Source organism: Balearica regulorum, chromosome 4 (assembly GCF_011004875.1).
Source record: "Balearica regulorum gibbericeps isolate bBalReg1 chromosome 4, bBalReg1.pri, whole genome shotgun sequence".
Taxonomy (NCBI): Eukaryota; Metazoa; Chordata; class Aves; order Gruiformes; family Gruidae; genus Balearica; species Balearica regulorum.
The window spans coordinates 68,590,193-68,604,950 of NC_046187.1; the positions used below are offsets into that span (position 1 = coordinate 68,590,193).

The window sequence follows — 14,758 nt, forward strand, 5'->3', positions numbered from 1 at the left end:
AGAAAAACTATAATGATCTCAAACTAATAGTGAAATACAATAATCTAACAGAGCAAATTCTCAGTCTTAAGCACACAGTGCTTTCAAATGGAAGTGTAAGACTATGGTCTGCCTCCAGTTGCCACAGTATTTAATTTCAAAGAGTAAGCAAAATCCCAACCATGCCTGCAACAGTTAGAAAAACCTCCCTCTCCACAAATTCAAACTGAATTTCAAAAATTACCTGCTATTATATTTACACCAGAAATTCCCCAATCTTTCTCAGGCAACAGAAGAATAAAAGAGCATCTTAATTTGGACCAGGCTGTTGGACATCTGTGAGTTATAATTCCTAATATTAAGCACAGTGGATTTCCGAAATGCAGGGTGAAAAAGGTTAACGTGGAACTTTGAGTAGAAAGCACCAATTCCTGGCCTGAACTTGGATGTTATCCAAACACCTTCTGGTTTATTTTTCAAACCCCCTTTTTTCAGAAGACATGAACATTACACACAGAGCCTGGATTCAAATGAATCCAGGGCTTCCAAGTCCCTGTTCCGACATGATAACCCGGCTCAATTCATCAACTAGAGTAGCAGCTAAATGTTGCAAGCCCTTCTCCAGAAAGGACAGAGTCTCATTATGGTTTATTAGGATTTGTTGATACTCTAACAGCTTAATTCCAAATAAAATCCTCAATATAAAAGCTAAAAGAAATAAAACAGAAGATTAATCTTTAGCTTGGTTGGAGCCACTGCACCGTAACCATGGTGGCCAGATTCCACAATTCACACCTCTCCATCCATGCTCAAGTATCCACAAGTATCTGAGCAAGCCATGAATCACCACCCCCTACATAATGAATATGCGGGATGGAAACTCAGATCTGCTTTATCACACAGTTATGTCAACCTGAGAGCCTCCTTTTGCAGAGCTTTTCCAATGTCTAACTATTATATTTATTTAATCTTCTGCAAAGAGGATTAAAATACCTTTTAAGTAGCTTGAGAGCAATCCACCAAGCATCATTCTTGAATCTTTTGGCAAAGTCATTTTTGCCTTGAAAGCAATCACTGTTAAATGTCATTGTTATGTTAAAAAAAACAAAAACCAAACAACTGCCAACCAACCAAAAACCAGCACCAAATTTTCCACCTATGTTTAGTAACTCTGTCTTGCCCCCCATTTTGATCAAACCCAAGGCAAAAGATTAGTCAACAAAAGGTAGAGGAAGTGAGACAAGATAATAACCAAGATATTTTTAACACCTTCACCCTGTCTTGTACTGAGGAAATAAACCAGGCTTGCTGCATCCAATTAAAATCCCTGTCCAAAGCAGTGAAACGGGGCTGCAAAAGAAAAAGATACATGTGCTGGAACCATCCAGCAAATGAAAGATACGGGAAAAACCACGCAACATAGAATGACTGGAAGATGATATATACCCACCTATTTTAGGATGGGAAAAAAAAAAAAGTCTACATTATTTCAGTTTCAGGTTGTTGATTTCTTCAGAGATCCAATATGTCCACAGGTGATGCAGTATTGTAAAACCTATCTGCTTATCTATTTGGAATCTACTTATTTAGAAATCCCAGATAACAAAAATAATGGGCAAAACGCCTACCACCACAGAAATCTACAGGAGTTTATGTGGCTACTTACATTAATCAGTATTACAGTAATTCCTAGAAGGCTCAATCCTGGCAAGAGACCTTCACTTCTGGTTTCATATACAGTATAAAAACAATTAAAGTATTAGAATTGAAAGGTGTCCTCTTCCCAAAGTACTCTGAACTGAAACACAAAATAAAAGGAAAGGAGACAGATAACGAGACAGGATAGACTGTATGATAAACTACATGATAAACTGCTTGGTCTCAGCATACCAGATATTTAATTACTGAAGAAATGTGCAGGCACCTGTTTAATGTCTTTGAACAAGGAGAATTTTAATGAAGGAGAATACTGCAGTAACAACAAGGATGTTTACAGGGAGATCCTCCCAAATGCAGCGAGCACCATGGAAGGAACAGAGATGAAGTGTGTGGCCAACAGCAGCAGTATCACAGGTCACTCAGAGGCAGACCTTGACTTCTCTGTACCGAACGAAAGCCAACAAAATTAGGAGAAAACGTGAAGTAAGGGCACTAAAAGCAAAAAGTAGTAGTTTGTATTTGATGCTTTGGAGAACTATTTAAGTGACGCTGGGCCCCAGCAAAGGAAGATTGTTTTATGAAAGCGAGAGAAGGCATGGGAGCATCACTAAAACATAAAGGAGATAGATATGAAGCAGAAAAGTTGTTACCAGCCTGGATGTGCACGGAGGCTGAATCGTAACACTATCTAGAAACTACGCAGCGAGAACATGCAAGACAGTACCCATGTTACTCCGCCGCAGCTACTTCAGGATTTCACCTGCTGAACTGGCATCTTGCCAGCATCCAGATCAGGATTCAGGTAAATAATTCAGAGCAATAAATGCTCTACATAGCAAAGTTCTACAAGCAGAAAAGGTTTTAAGACATTATTAAAAAACTTTATACTAATGCATTACTGCTGGAGGTATTCACTTTCAAATACCAATCAAATGTCCAGCAGGACACTGTTCAGAAAACTACTTTGCTTATAACAAGGTCCAATTAAGATTATTCAGAAGAATAAGTAAGAGACCAAGACAAGATGTTTTGCTTTGAACTTATGTCAAAGATAAATCAATCGCCTACTTTAAAAACGCAGTTCACAAGAAATACTTGAGGTCTTACAAAAATTTAAATTTCAGGAGAAATTTATAAAGGAGTTTCAGTTGTTCGTACCTAGAGAGTCAGCGGAACTGGCTTCGGTTTTTACGGGACTAAAGAAGGAAGGAAACTTCCTGTGAACGAGCAGATACTGACAAAAGAACGATGCAACATGTTACAGCTGCTGTAGTTCAAAAGCGTCAAGACCCTCGTGCCCCTGTGGATAGCTGGAACAATGCAGGATAAATACTCTCTCAAGTGTCGGCCTCCTGCCCAGTTATTCTTTAAGGGAAAACACAAAAATCCTTGCTAGACATCCCTGAAATCTATCATTACAGATTATATTTTAAAACTTGCTTTCCTGCCTTTTGGCACTGCAGTCCATGGACTTGATTTCCAAAAGGCACTGAGTACCCACAGCCAGTCCTGACAAATGGGACATTTTATTTAAATACTATCTTTAGAAAGCCCAGCTTGAAAACTGGCTGCTCCATTTAATTTAAAATGTTCACAACCCTCCCAAGAATTGTTTTGGGTTTGTTTTGCTTTTTATAACCTTTATTTCTGGCCACACAGAATCTTTTTCATGGGAATTTGAAATTGCCTTTCTATCTGATAAATTTTAAACATCCTATTAAGCTCCATTTTTAAAAGACTTCTTCACTCATCATTTATCTGCTGGTTTATGTATCCCCAAAGCTGTTTATCTGTAGTATATCTAACCTACATCTCTCAGTTTCTCTTCTCCATATAAACTGCTCTGCATTTTAAAGTTCCATTTATAACACACTAAAAGCTGGACACAATAGATTAAGACAGACCTGTATCTATATTTAGACAAGCAGATTCAATGCTAGAGTGAAAAATAAGAGGACATTATGGATAGAAATTTAAAGTTCCAGCCCGTCAGACCAGACTTCTCTTGCTGCTCAAGTTTTAATACTCCAATTCATAAATATTTCCCAAATCACTTTAGAATGAAAAATTGAAGTTCAAGCCCACCTAGCACAGAATATAACTTCCTACAGGTTTATACGCAGCTATTCCAGTTTGCCTGTAGAAAAAAACCTAGCGAATAATCTGAAGTACTACATTCTGGAATTTTATAATCTCAACATCTAAAGAATGAATAACAACATAACAGTTTGGCCAACATTTCTCTGAAAGGAATTCCTGCTGCAGCAGGTGTGGGAAATTACAAAAAAACAACTTTCTGGGACTGGAACTAGTAAGACGGGATTGCTTCTCTACAAATGCCGTCTCCAACTATAGAAACATTTCCTTTGTCCAGAATATTATGACCACTGCATTCTCTGAGAAGTTTAATAGGGGAGTGCTAGAGAATTTACTTTTTCATCTTGGTAATGACACTTGTTGGTTTTGGAAGATTTTGGGGTTTTCTGGGGAGGGGTTTTTTTCGGTACCTTTTTTGCATGAGATCCAAGAGGTCTTGGATTACTAAAACTAGATGTTTTCTGTCTGCTTCAGTTGATCTGTTTTGACTGTTAGGTGCAGTAACAGGCATTAAACAATGAGTGGAACCTATTTTTCCAGCTTGAGAAGTCCCAGCTGTTCACTGCAATGAGTTGAGCCACAGATGCAGGGGTCATACAGGTGAGTTTCTCATGAAGGCTTTTCACATAACCACAAAATCTGGGAAAACATCTCAGAATATTTCTTACAACCTGATTACAGAGAGAGGCAGGAACTGATCGAACTGACTAAACTTAGGGTAGGATTCCAATGAGGCAGCACACAGGACAATTAAAAAGAAGAGCTAGGAAAGGTTACAAATATCAGGTAATGACTTCATCATATCAACAGACACAAACTTTCATAGCTTTTAATAGACTTCCTGCTTCCTAATATTAAATTACTTAAGTCAACACCATGAAAGAAAAACCACAATGTAAAGACTGATGTATTTCTACAGTGCTGTCTCTTGCTGTTGATGCCAAAAGGCTGGTACTACATTACCTATTTTATATTAGTTCTATTAACACATGCTCCACATGATGCCAGTGACTGACACCAATACAGATGCCTAAAATATATAAATAAAGCTGCGTGCACAGAATCACCAGCAGCAACGCTAGGTTGTTTTTCCTCCCACTGACATATTCTACTATAGTGGCATTCTCCTCAGTACTTTCTCTGTATGCCAAACTAAGATATGCCACAGTCCTTTGGAAGCAGCAAGAGGTCTCTCTCAGTGCTCCATATCGCCATGTAATTTTAAATAGCTACGTCTCTGGTACGTCACCATTTTTATCTCCCCACCTTGACTATGACTATCCTCACATGGAATACCAGAATCAGCCTGGATCCAGTATGATATCCCAAATAAATTAGTGTGTTACAACAGTCCAGTTCCACGTCTACTTTTCATTTCACCTGAACTTTACTTTTTCTATATTGCCTGCAACAGTTGCTAGACAAGACCCTCCCCACTGCCATTATTCATAAATTTTGGCAACTTTCTTTAGACAATATTCATGCGTTCCAGCTTGAGGCTGTACATTCAGGTCCTCAAACACATTCAATCACAAGTGAATCAAAATTGTTCTTTCCTGTTAAATCCAGGTATTTGTGCATAAAGATTGCAGACAAATGATCCTAACTGGTACGTGTTGCAATGGATTTTTCACATGATTGAGGACTACTGACATGAATAATGGATGTATAAAGACATGGAGACTCCTATGTGAGTCTGGCTCCCACTGAAGTCAGAATTACAAACAGGTACTATACATGTTCCCAGCAATTCGTCTCTGTGCTGTACAAAGTGAACACAGACAACAAAGCCTCACCTTCAGGTCTGACAGGATAGTAAACAACAAAGCCTTTAGAAGCAAAATATTTTCTTAGAATTAACTTAAAATATAAAATTTTTATTAACTTTTCCTGCTCAGTAACACAGATAAAAAATGTTTGAAGACTATTCTACTGTCATTGAGATAACATAGTCAAATGGCTGCCAAAAAATTGAGATATTTACCTTTCCATCTTATTAATGAGACTTGATATCTGGGTCGCTGCTGCATTTATAAGAGCAGAGGCTTGAGAATCCCTTAAGTGTATCTTACTTATAATATACTTTCTGTAAGCAAATCTTCTATTCAGGTAATATTTCTTGCTAGCTTGCAAAAAATCCATTAGCTCTTCAATATCTCCCTACAGGAAAGAATGTGAATGAATATATTTAATTAGATGTAATGTTAATTTCAGCTAACACCTGTGGGTTTCAAACAAGATTTGTTCATTAACAGGGCAAAGTTAAAAAGCTCTTACAAGTGAAAACAATAAGCTTATATCAACTCTAACGATGATGTCAAATTATTACTGTTATTTCAACAAGACAAAATAAATAACATGCTGAGATTTTGGCCTGAATATCTCAATGTTGCGTGTACTCTCCTGCACAGTTAGTGCACCTCCTGAGAGCCCTGAGTTAATGGGTCATTTGATCAGGTATCCACAATTAAATACACATGTAACCCTACCAGTGTTAACAGAACTATTCCTGCTAAAGCTATCCACAGGCGGAAAGGTCTTCTTGAACTGGGACCTGAAGACAGCATGTGTTCAGTAACAGCAGTAAGTGGCACCAAGTCCTTCTTTCTCTTTTTTTTTTCCCCTTTCTTTTTGTTTTACAATAAATTGCATGATTAAATAAAGGGTAATATTTTCAAAGGTGTCTAAATTGACTCCAAAGCCCAGGATAAGTCTTCCACATGTGTCCAGCAGAGTATGCAGGAAGTTGAGCCCACTCCACACAGGCTGGCTTAGAGGCTCCTGCTTCCAACAGTGGGGAACAGGAAGGGTTTAGGCACCTACAAATGGGTCTGGTAGAGACTGGAGTTAGGTGCACAACAGCTGACATTCTGCTAGCATCAGATACCCAAGACAAGGTCTGATACTTAGGTGACCCCTGTCTGAGCAGCCAAAACACTGTCAAAACCTTCCACTGGCTCTATCTTCTGCTCACAGCTCAACTGTCTCCTGCACAAGTGCTTGCTGCATGTATAGCTGACAATGGCCCATATGTGGCTTTTCTGTACTGTTTAACTGTACAAGGTTAAAATGCAACATCTGGAAAATAGGAGTCAAAACATGTAAGGCCCACTCCTAAAACTACATACACTGACAGATCTTAATGGTCTTTTCCAACCTAAATAAGTCTATGATTCTATGCTGAGGGCCCCATTAACACCAGCAAGGGTAGACCTGGAACGTGCAGAAGTTCGCTGCATGAGCACAAATCTGGTCTCAGGCCATCCTGTGGGGAAGGGCTTAGGGGCAGAGCTGCACCAACAGAGCTTTCAGGAGCTAAGCAGAGCCTCAAGATGTGCAGATCTATCAAAATATTCACTGCAAAACTGGGAATTTATATTACACAATTTCCCACTGTGTGGTGCAGACAGGTGAGCTACTGGTCTTATTTTCCCTGAGCAGTAAAGACAAGCTTTAAGCATTTGGGTGTTTCGGAAATATTACCCATGAAAACAAAAATCAACACTAAGTACACAATGTTGTGGCAAATACGTCTAACTCACTGTTGCAGAAAAAGGCTGTGCTCGTGCATCAATACACAGTTGTGTAGATTTCTAGATGTGCATAATGACAGCATTATACTTTTAAAAAATATTGCTACAAAAATTAGTTACAAAAGTGATAATATTTATCCTGAAACATATTTCCTGAAACTTTTGAGAAAAGTTACTGTGGGTTGGTATTCTGTCATTAGGTTAGGAGTGGAGTTATCATCCTATTACCTGTATTGTAGAGTAATCTTCCACTAACGTTTTAGCTGTTTCCATCTTCAGTTCTGCCTTGAAAGCAGCATTTATTATTTGTGTAAAAAAGATATTATGGAGCTCCTTTCTCTGGGTAACTGCCAGCTGTCTATAAGCCTTTGCAAAATACTCCTCCTGCTTTACCAGAAGGAACCTCTTCAGGTGGTCCTGCTCCAATCTGTGAAGTCTATCGAGAAGACTTCTGTATTCTACAGCAGGCTGCAGAGAACAGAGAAATAAATAAATCTTAGGTGATTTTCAGTATTCAACACATTTTAAAGTATCAGTGCTACTAGCTTATACATATTTTACGCATACTCTGATTACTGTCATTTCAGGTTTGAATGAAGACTAATACTGAATCAGTGTACACTTTCCACTGTTTTTGTCTATTTGAAATGACAGGGGTTGTACAGCTGTCAACCTCTTATCCAGATAACAGTTTCAAGGTATAATGAATTTTTTTTAGAATTTAGAGGCATTATTTAAGATAAATTATACAAAATGGCATGAAATTCAAAACAAAGACTATATATGAAATTAATTTCTTAGGATTTCAGGATTGATGAAGCCTATTAAAATTTAATAGGCTCATATAAGCCAGAAAACTGAAATAACAATAAGCATACATTTTAAAAACAATATAAAATCAAAAAAACTATTCTACTACAAATATCTGAAAGTTCTTATTATTGGTGACCTACTTTTTCTATTGGTTTCTACAAATTAATCCAAGAGATTCGTTATAGAGTTACAGCAATGGAGTAGAATTAAATGGCAATTAATTTTAAAGCTTCTTTGCAATAAATACTTTCTCATAGTTCTCCAGTAAGACTTATATATTCATAGTTTTAATCTCAGATGGCATAAACTCATTATAGAATCAAAACATACATGTCCCACAAAGCAAAGAACGCTTCTTATGCCACCAGAGCTACCTAACAGTACTTATGTTGGTCTTGTTCTAAATTTCATACTATTTATCTGGGGAGAACTGTCCTCTGCATTGAGGCCACCACACCTCACCCCTCATTCCCAAGAGACACAATGCAGACAGCAAATAATGAATTAAAAAGGCAGGGAATATACATTCTGTGTTTTGGCTGAGAAGGGGAGGCAGTTATTGCTCCAGCTGTTTTTCACTGCCGTCTCTTGGACATCAGTACACCGCTGCCAGGAGCACAAGTGTGGGCCATCCCTAGCAGCACATCCTTTTGGACCGGGTTCCATGGCAAGTACAAAACCAGGTCCTTTCACAGATAGGAAAGTCAACAGCAAGACATTAGTATATGATAAATGGATCAGGACAAGTATTGAATTGGCCTTATGTGCTGGCTTTGGCTGGGATAGAGTTGATTTTCTTCATGATAGCTAGTATGAGGCTGTGTTTTGGATTTGTACTGAAAACAACGTTGATAATATAAAGATGTTTTCATTATTGTTCAACAGTGCTTACACACTGCTGCTCACATCATCTCACCAGTGAGAAGGCTGGGAGTGCACAAGGAGTTGGGAAGGGACACAGCCAGGACAGCTGACCTCGACTGACCAAAGGGATATTCCATACCATATGACGTCATGCTCAGCATATAAGAGGCTGAGGGAAGAGGAAAGAAGAGGGGGGACACGTTTGGAGTGATGGCATTTGTCTTCCCAAGTAACCGTTACATGTGATGGAGCCCTGCTTTCCTGGAGATGGCTGAACACCTGCCTGCCCATGGGAAGCGATGAATTCATTCCTTGTCTTGCTTTGCTTGCGCATGTGGCTTTTGCTTTACTTACTAAACTGTCTTTACCTCCATCCATGATTTTTCTCACTTTCACTGTTCTGATTCTCTCCCCCATCCCACAGGGATATGTGCGGCTTAGCTGCCGGCTGGGGTTAAACCACGAAACCTTAATTTTTTGTTTGATTCCTACCATTCAGGATTTCCAGTATAAACCAGACTGAACCAACACCAATGTATTTTGTGGAAAGAAAAGCCACTTTGCTGAGAGCATATTTAGCGTGAGTTCACATACTGAGTTTCAGTCAGGTCCCTCTCTCAGCAAAAGTAGGATTTATCTCAGCGAGGTCTAAGTGTTAGATGTCTGTCTGGTCTAGGCTCCTTCTATAACCAACAGAAGGAAAAAGATTTCTGCAGAGCACAATTCAATTATCCTTAAAAAGACGTTCACAAGTATCCCTTCCTTGCTGCCTCCTCCTTTGACTTTCTAGCACCTTCAGGATGTTCATATCCTACAGATATCTGAAAGCTCCCTAGAGTCACAATTTAAAATTCACCTGGAAACATCAAAGAAATTCAACTGCCTCACTAGCCCTGTACCACCAACTTTGTCCACGCAACAGCCTAATAAACCAAAGTTCTTCCTGAGAGTCTCAACATACTGTAGTACCTTTGATGGTTCATGCTCAGCAAAAAACTTATTTTGTCAAAACTACAATCATGAATTGTCATAAAAGTCCTTAACAAACAATTATAGGTATATGTCATGCAAATAAACTAAAAAACACAAAAAGCCCAACAAAAAACAAAACAGAAGGCCAAAAACTTAAGTAATATCTACAAAGAGAGCACACACAAGCAAGGGATATACTGGTCTAAGGGATTATACTCCTAACATGACTTACTTTATCTCTATAATCGAACTGAAACAGACATCTGGAAACTCAGCAGCATTACATTCGATGCCAACGTACCCACTTGTGCTCCAGAAGCAAAGCCCCACTGGGAAGTAACGAACTGCACTATTTATTCCCAGCAAATCATCCTCTTAATGTGAGCTATAATGTTAGACAAGCATGAAACATTAACGTGGGTATTTTAGCATTTTTAGCTTACACAGCTGAAATACTCAAAACTTAACAGAATTCTCTCCCAGTCACATGAAGTACAAAAAAAACCACCACCACAAAACAAACCCCCCAAAAAAGAGGGGGGGAAGAGTGGAAGTCAGTTTTATTGTAAAGAGCCAATATACTTGAAAAAAAGACATGGAAGACAGGAGCATGATTTTGTACATGGGATGTTGGACTGGTGACCCAGCCTCTATTTCCTGCTAGCGACTACCTATGAAATCCTGACTAATGACACTTACGCATTCAGAGATCTTTGAATGAAAGTGACACACATAACCACCAAGCTTTTACTCAAAGAGAGACTCTAAACTTGTTAAAGAATCATACTCTGCCTGAAATTACTTATGTCACTACTATCGAGATGTTATTTCCAAGAGAAGCCCACTCCCTGCTCTGCCTAAAATACAGATTGTTCTACTTGCCTTCACTCGGTTTGGAGGAAATCGGCCTTTGGTTCAACTTATATTCTCATTTTCTCCAAAAGAAGAATATAAATATTGGAGGCTTTTTACCTGGATTGCAAGGCTTATGATGCAGAGAGTTTGCTCTGCTCTGAATGTGCAAAATACTCTATACAGTGTCTGACTGGAGTTCTTCGGAACCACTGCAGTAAAATACAGTAAATAAAAATATACCACTTTGCAAGGGTTTAAGTGACTATAAAAAAAAAATTAGGGTAATGTCAACCTTTTGTTTTCAGGTGTCACAGATTTTCTTGAGATAAATTAATTTTCTGGTGAATTAAAACACAGTCTCTTAATAACAGCTACCCTAATTATGACATCCGAAATTTTGAACACATTTAAATTGTACAGCTCTTCTCTTAGAATCCTGGAATGGCCTGGGTAGGAAAGGACCTTAAAGATCATCTAGCTCCAATGCTCCTGCCACGGGCAGGGACACCCTCCACTAGACCAGGTTGCCCAAAGCCACATCCAACCTGGCCTTGAACACTTCCAGGGAGGGGGCATCCACAGCTTCTCTGGGCAACCTGTTCCAGTACCTCACCACACTCACAGGGAAGAATTTCTTCCCAACATCTAATCTAAATCTACAGTCCTTCAGTTTAAAGCCATTACCCCTTGCCCTATCACTCCATGCCCTTGATAAAGTCCCTCACCATCTTTCCTGCAGGTCCCTTCAGGCACTGGAAGGCTGCTATAAGGTCTCTCTGGAGCCTTCTCTTCTCCGGGCTGAACAACCCCAACTCTCTCAGCCTGTCTTCATAGAAGAGGTGCTCCAGCCCCCTGATGATTTTTATGGCCCTCCTCCGGACCTGCTCCAACAGGTCCATGTCCTTCTTATGTTGGGGTCCCCAGAGCTCTTTACTCTTCTAAGAGGACAACTCCACCATTCCAGTCTAAAAGAGAAACCACCTATATAAAACCACATATCATGCAAAATATCTTAATTTTATACCAGACTTACGCTTTCATTCATTTTCTTCATTAGTTCTTCAGCCTCTTCATTTGCATTTCTAGCTTTTTGGTGTTGAGCCTCCATCTTCTTCCTAGTTTCCAAATTACATTCAGCTGTTAAAGCCACCATCTTCCTTTCATACTCCTCTTGAATCTCTTTCTCCATGGCAAGAAACTGCTTCTTGAAAACTGAACTCATCCTCTTCTCCACATGAGGAAAAAGGCTGTGACTTAAGACCATGTTCTTCATCATCATAGCAATCACTTCTTTACATATCTGCATTCGATATGCCTCCAGATCAGCATCTGCCCGCGTCAGGCTGGCAACCTCCAAGCTGCAGAAAGGCAATCACGACTGTTTGAAATCACAGATAACAGGAAATTTCTATGAGAAAACAAGGATATCTAGATTCATTCAATATTGGGTAACTGAATGGCAGTCAGAGAAGTGCATGAATATCACAGCATATGAGTTTACTAACCATGATAATTACCCTTCATTTAAAAGTATGATGAGCCAACTTCTTCTACAGCAACTTTAATGTAGTATGTCCATTCTTGCATTTCCATTTCAGACGGAAAAAGGAAGAGCTTTTATTTAGAACTCAAAACATTCCCTCAGTTTAAGAGCAAACAGAAACCTTCCACAAAAAAAACCCCAAAACTCTGTTGGGAAGCAGATAAAGTGAATATCTGAACAGATCATAAATTTCACTGATTTTGTAAAATAGTTCTAAACTCACTGACCCATCTTCACTAATGTATCACTGCTTCAGAAAGTATTTTGATTATGTGCCAATACAAAGAAATTAAAATAGCTGGTATCTTTCTCTCATGAACATTAATAGAGTTCTAGAAAAGAGATTAAAACCAGAGGGAAATACAAGATTTTTTACAAAATGCAATAAATGTCATGTTGCCTATGTATATATTCCCATTTATTTTTAGACTTAATTGAATTGGAATGATAATTATTCTCATTCCATATAGTACGTAACTACTGTAAATTCTATAGCTTTGCATATTCTGCACTCATTTAAGGATTAAGAATTAGGTGGGTTTTGCCCCTGCATATCAATTTACATGAACACACAGCACTGTATCCTCCTCTATGTAGATTAAGCACACTAGAATTTCTTTGTGACCTACAAAATAGACTTTTAAGGGCTTAAATCCATTCTTTTTTTCAGCTAAGCTAAATTATTAGTTCGATTTGTTCCATAGTCACATCTTAGGATAAATTTCAAATCCATAGCAAAGGTCTTGGCAAGATTTGCAAGACAGAATGATACTACATTCAGAATGGTATATATCAAAGCATGCAAATCTATAAATACTTCACCTTTTTGTCAAACAATCCTTCCTTATGCAAGCAAATAAGGTTTAACTAAAAGTAAATCAGTGATATATTATTACCACTGCCCGTCTGTTAAAGACAAGAGATGTATTTTTCCCATTTAGAAATCAATGTGATGGAATTAAGTTGTTTTCTTACCATGACTCAAATACTTGAAGTATTTAAGAGACATTAGCTTAAGCTATGATAATCGATCACAAAGAGGCAGAGATATTTTTTATGTTGTAGTCTCTCAAAACTTGCAAAATGTACTGGCAACGTCCATACTTGTCATGGTGATCTGCTCCAGGGCTGGCTGGCTGCAGCTGCAAAACCTCCTCCATTTCCCCCCTCTTCCTCCCATTCTGGAGCAGGAATCCCTGCTGTGTGGGGCCAGATCCCTGTGCCTGAAGCATTCTTCACAGTCATATGAAGATCCCCAAGAGCTAGTATTTTCTATAATGCCCCAGCAACAATCCAGCTTCTCTGTGCTGTGTACAGATGGACGTTGCAGGACAGCACCTGCAGGTACACAGCCTGCTGGGGTGGCATTCAGCTACATCCACGGCCAAGTCCCCCAGGGCGCTGATCCCCCTCTGCTTGGGGACAGTCCTTCTCACTCCAGGACAGTGGGGCAGCCACAGAGGACAAGTGACAGCAGGATCAAGGGAACAGGATGCTGAAGGAACACAGCAAGCACTTCAACTGGGCAGCGCAGGTGTGTGTTTTAAGTCTGTTTACAAAGTCCTAGGACTTCTGCTGACATAGCCAGCTAGTACTAAGCTGTTTAGTTAGGACAACTGACTTCAAACAAGTAAGTGTTTCAGTTTTGTGCAAATGCACTTAAATAAAAAGACGGATCCAGAAAATGGGAGCTTTGTGCTATAACATTTCCCTAATGACTGTCAGGCAGTGGTAGGAGGCTCCCCTTTGTAGATTCACCCACTCATTATTAGCCTGTAAAATTCACGCCACCAGACTTATTTTTCTGTTTTAATTTCTGCTTCAAGTCCAGTAGCTCTGATTTAATTGAAGCATATCTGTCTTTTGTGAGAAACATCTCATCTTGGTTTTCAAGCATCCCTTAATAGAGAACTAAACAACACTTTAATTAATTGTTCCACTTGATAATTCCTTTAAGACCTAAAAATGGGCACCTTATCCTCAGCTTGAATTTGATTAGTTTCAACTTCCAACTCTCTTTGTTTGCTGGAATAACAAGTTCCTTAGTCATTACTTTTCTATTCTTCATGCGCGCACTGATAGATGGTGGTCACAGCATCTACTAACCCTTTCTTACTGAGGTGTGAAAGACTGAATTCCTCGGCTCTCTCAGAGCTCCACCATGTTGATACACAGCTTGTAACACAACATTTATTTCTTAGCATAAATGCAGGATTTTTTTCAGCATGCTTTGAAAAAAGACTAAGCCATTCCTCACCCACCTCCTTGTTATGTTTCCAGTCTTCTTCAGCAGTGATCCCAAGAACGAAAGCCAACACCAAACACCATCACATCATTTCCTATTGTTATCTTTCCCTCAGTCTTCCCAAGGCATTTCTTCTTATTTACTGCAAGTCATTATAGCCTAGACCTGATTTCATTTTGAGCAAGATTCCCATGCTCC

The 14,758-nt window shown here is 39.0% G+C and overlaps 1 protein-coding gene across 1 annotated transcript in view; it reads right to left on the reverse strand.

Moving 5' to 3' along the window:
- Positions 1 to 14,758, reverse strand: part of EVC2 (EvC ciliary complex subunit 2) — a 77,886-nt gene that overhangs the window by 28,991 nt on the left and 34,137 nt on the right. Inside the window, 3 exon segments of the mRNA XM_075752512.1 lie at positions 5,720 to 5,895; positions 7,497 to 7,736; positions 11,806 to 12,130. Of these exon segments, the coding sequence (XP_075608627.1) occupies positions 5,720 to 5,895; positions 7,497 to 7,736; positions 11,806 to 12,130 (741 nt within the window).